A 4,651-nucleotide genomic window follows, 5' to 3' on the forward strand; every position below is an offset into this window, starting at 1 on the left:
CTCCCAATGTGAACATATACTCTATCCAAAATCTGTGCCATATTTGAAATTTCATCTTTTAGAGAATTAGGGTTTCATGCTCCTAATTTTTTGGAAAATAGCTCCTAGAAAATTGGAGTCTGTCTTGATACCTCCTTTGTCTCATCTACCACTTTCTCTCAGTCACCAAGTATGGTCAACTATTTATCCATACTATCTCTTCATTGTGTGGAAAACATGCTATTATTGTATTGTCTCTTTTTTTGTCCTTAGAGGATAATTTACAATCTTAAATGAGAAAATCAAGATCAATTCCTTTCCTAGATTCACTAAACTCACTATTTTGTGAAAACACCAGGAGTGCACCTGCCATAGGCCCTTTGCTTTAGCTCTTTCCTCTTCTTTTTCCTTAGATATTTATTTAGCTACTCCCTCATTTCATTCAGATTTATGGTCAAGTGTCATATCCTTGAAGAAATCTCCCCTAGTCAATACATTCCTCCGCACCCTTGCCTTATTTTTCTTCACATCACTTACTGCTACCTGCTATTACTAAACAAATGTGTATGTATTTCTTTGTTTATTTTACTCTCTAACATGAGAATGTAAGCTCTATGAGGGTAAAACTTTTTCAGTTACTTTTGGTGCTACATTCTGAATAGTTATGGTAGCACATGGTAGGCACTCTATGCATAGTTTTAAATAAAATAAATGAATAGTAAACACGAGGGTAGACTTAGTTATGGGGAAATTGGTGTGACATATTTTATTAATAAAGCAAACTAGGTAAAGTCTTCACCAAACTAAATGGGACTTCAAAGAAATGCAATCTTAAGAAATCCCCCACCCCCAGAAATAACCAAATAGTTAGTTTCCCTGTAAATCATTAGGGAGACCATATGGAGTAATAGGTCTTAAAAGGGTGAGGGAGGGGAAATAATTTTTCCCAAAGCTTCTTGCCGAAATGCATCTTCCATTGGCCGGTGTCCCTGTTGGCCATTAATGCACCTATACTTTCATGTTGTGCACCCAAACCTCTGTAGGCTGTCACTGGAGAAGCCAGGTCCCCTGTAGCTTCCCACTGGCTGGTGCACTGCTAGGATGAACTTGCCTTAACGATAAGTGACACATATAAGGGGCTTCTTAATCTGTAATAAGAACAGCAGCGCTCTGTGAGCCGCTGCGTTTCCGCGGAGCGCCGGTGTGTTCGCCATCTTAAGGAAAAGATGTTCTCGTCTGTGGCGCACCTGGCGCGGGCGAACCCCTTCAATGCGCCACACCTGCAGCTAGTGTACGATGGCCTCGCGGGTCCCTCCAGCAGCCCCTCCGGGCCCCCGGGCCCGCCCCGCCGCTCCCGCAACCTGGCAGCCGCCGCTGTGGAAGAGTACAGTTGTGAATATGGCTCCATGAAGTTTTATGCACTGTGTGGCTTTGGTGGGGTCTTAAGTTGTGGTATCACACACACCGCCGTCGTTCCTCTGGATTTAGTGAAATGCCGAATGCAGGTGGACCCCGAGAAGTATAAAGGCATATTTAATGGATTCTCAGTTACACTTAAAGAGGATGGTGTTCGTGGTTTGGCTAAAGGATGGGCTCCAACTTTCATTGGCTACTCTATGCAGGGGCTCTGCAAATTTGGCTTTTATGAAGTCTTCAAAGTCTTGTATAGCAACGTGCTTGGAGAGGAAAACACCTATCTCTGGCGCACATCACTGTATTTGGCCGCCTCTGCCAGTGCAGAATTCTTTGCTGACATTGCCCTGGCTCCTATGGAAGCTGCTAAGGTTCGAATTCAAACCCAACCAGGTTATGCCAACACTCTAAGGGATGCAGCTCCCAAAATGTACAAGGAAGAAGGCTTAAATGCATTCTCCAAGGGGGTTGCTCCTCTGTGGATGAGACAGATACCATACACTATGATGAAGTTCGCCTGCTTTGAATGTACTGTTGAAGCATTGTACAAGTTTGTGGTTCCTAAGCCCCGAAGTGAATGTACCAAGGGAGAGCAGCTGGTTGTAACATTTGTGGCAGGTTACATAGCTGGAGTCTTCTGTGCAATTGTTTCTCACCCTGCTGATTCTGTGGTGTCTGTGTTGAATAAAGAGAAGGGTAGCACTGCTACTCAGGTCCTCCAGAGACTTGGATTTAAAGGTGTGTGGAAGGGACTCTTTGCTTGTATCATCATGATCGGCACTCTGACTGCACTACAGTGGTTCATCTATGACTCCGTGAAGGTCTACTTCAGGCTCCCTCGCCCTCCTCCACCTGAGATGCCAGAGTCTCTGAAGAGGAAGCTTGGGTTAACTGAGTAGATAGATCGATGCACATATGGACTGAATCTGCTTTTGGTCAGTGTTGACGGAAGTGCAAAAGGAACTTTTATATATTTGACAGTGTGTAGGAAATGGTCTATTCCTGATATAATTACTGTAGTACTCTTGCTTAAGGCACGAGTTTCAAATTTGCTGTTGAAATAAATCCACCTGGTCATGAAAAAAAAAAAAAAAAAAAAAAAGAATAGCAGCAGCAGCAGCAGCAGCAGCAGAGACCTGGCTGCGTGGTCACTTTGAGCATGTTTAGGAATCATAACACAAAATATTCAGTTTCTATTAGGTCCCATTTGAACTACCGTAACTTTTTCTCAGTTTCTCCTCATGCTCAGTTACAAACCAGAGCAACAACTGAAAAGATAGTCTACACATGTGAGTTAGTGATCTGACATCCTCCAAATGCTAAACAGGTTTTCATTTTCATTCTCATAACGACGGTATGGGATTGGATGTTTCCTGAGAGGTCAAACATATACACTAGTCTAAATCGCTGAGATAATTTGGCTCTGACAAGTATTTAAGTTATGTTAGTTGACCAATTTCATAGCCTTAGTCATTAAAGCCCATTTTGTGGATTCCCCTTAAGGAATTATTTTTGCCCACTGAGGGAATATTCTCTTTTTCTAACTGAAGAGAGGCTCCTGACAAAAGAGGCAAAACAAAGTAAATTGCTAAATATTTTGGAAAGCTTTAGGCAAGTGTAATTACAATTATTTGTCTGAAACAGAGGGGTTGTTCATTACCTCTAATTACAGGCGTAAGTGGTGAGCATTTAGAAGGCAGCCACCATACACCCAAACCAACGTACTTATTATCACTTGTTTAATTGTTGATTCTAATAATATGTAAGCCCCATTAAAGCAGAGAATGTGTCTATTTTACTCACCTGTTACAAAGTAGGAATCTAAAAATATTTCTTGTGGTTAAAATAACTAGGCACCTAGAGGTGGCCCAAGTAAACACCTCTCTCTTGCTCATTGTACCAATCTAAGTCATTTTGTCTATCCTCAGTTTTTTATTCTGATCCCTTGTGCAAATGCATATTCTCTTATATTTCTGTCTGCTCTCTCTTTCTCTCTCTGTTGCTCTCTATATATATATACACACACATACATGCATATATATATACATATATGTATTCTCTACTATATATTAATATATGTCATACATAAGCATATACATATATATTCTTGGATTCCACACATTAGAATAAACAGTTTTTAAAATTTAATACCTGCATTGTGGAGTCATTCATATTGAGATTTCTCTTATCACCCAAATAGGTCTTCTTTTAATTAACCCATTCCAATCTTGGATAATAATTTTTCAATCTTAACACTTTACATTGTTTAAAGACAAACTAATGCCCTAACCGGTTTGGTTCAGTGGATAGAGCATTGGTCTGCGGACTGAAGGGTCCCAGGTTCGATTCTGGTCAAGGGCATGTACCTTGGTTGCAGGCACATCCCCAGTAGAGGGTGTGCAGGAGGCAGCTGATCAATGTTTCTCTCTCATCGATGATTCTAACTCTCTATCCCTCTCCCTTCCTCTCTGTAAAAAATCAATAAAATATATTTTTTTAAAAATACAAACTAATGCCTAGATGAAAAATTGCTGGTGGCATAATAGGAGTCATAGTAATACTAAAAATTGACTGTACTAACCTAGATCTATAAAAAATTTAAGAAGATTAAGCAGGGCCTTTCATTTCTCTTTTCATTGCTGTGTACATAAGTACTGACTAGAAAAATTGCCCCTGGAAATGCTTGGGTGGATTCTGACCGACCTGGATTTGAAATCTGATCCACCATTTTCTTGTGGTGAAACTAACACATCTTGGACCCTTTGTTTCCTTGTGCAATAAACAGTTATTGTGCCATATTCTGAGGGATATTCTGGAATCAGATAGAACAAATCACATCTTCATAGAATAAATGCATGTTACATCTATTATCTGTGAAATCTCCAAATGGAAGTGGTGCAGAACCATTACACTACATGTAATCTATAGTGGAATTTAATCACTTCTTTTGCCATTTTTCTTTGTAAAATCCTAAGCTATTTTCTTCTCTTACTTTACCTTCCCTCTTTTGCAGAAGAAAATTAGGGTTATTTTTCATCTCCATGTCTGGAAAAGTTAGTCTCTATATACAAATATGTTGAATGAGACTATCCTGGTTATCTTAAAAGTTTTGTCAGAAATCCCAGAGGTGCAGAAAGGTAAATGAGTGCTACATCCCCTAAGTAGTATAGGATGAAATATTTTGAAACTGGTCTGTGACCCTTAGCTTATTATCAACTCAGAACATAAATGAGATTAGTTTGAAAGTTGTAGAGATTGT

At 39.9% G+C, this 4,651-nt stretch overlaps 1 protein-coding gene across 1 annotated transcript; it reads left to right on the forward strand.

Annotated features, from left to right (window-relative positions):
- The first annotated feature begins 1,153 nt into the window (after positions 1 to 1,153).
- LOC308251231 (solute carrier family 25 member 3-like) lies at positions 1,154 to 2,473 on the forward strand. Its single transcript, XM_080674378.1, has one exon. The coding sequence runs from the start codon at positions 1,206 to 1,208 to the stop codon at positions 2,289 to 2,291; it is 1,086 nt and encodes a 361-aa protein (XP_080530504.1). The 5' UTR covers positions 1,154 to 1,205; the 3' UTR covers positions 2,292 to 2,473.
- The last annotated feature ends 2,178 nt before the right edge of the window (positions 2,474 to 4,651 follow it).

This window comes from Plecotus auritus, assembly GCF_963455305.1.
Source record: "Plecotus auritus genome assembly, chromosome: 6".
NCBI lineage: Eukaryota > Metazoa > Chordata > Mammalia > Chiroptera > Vespertilionidae > Plecotus > Plecotus auritus.

What these genes read in the sequence shown, in the direction of transcription:
- LOC308251231 (XM_080674378.1), top strand. Translation starts at nt 1,206, where the DNA reads ATGTTCTCGTCTGTGGCGCACCTGGCGCGGGCGAACCCCTTCAATGCG.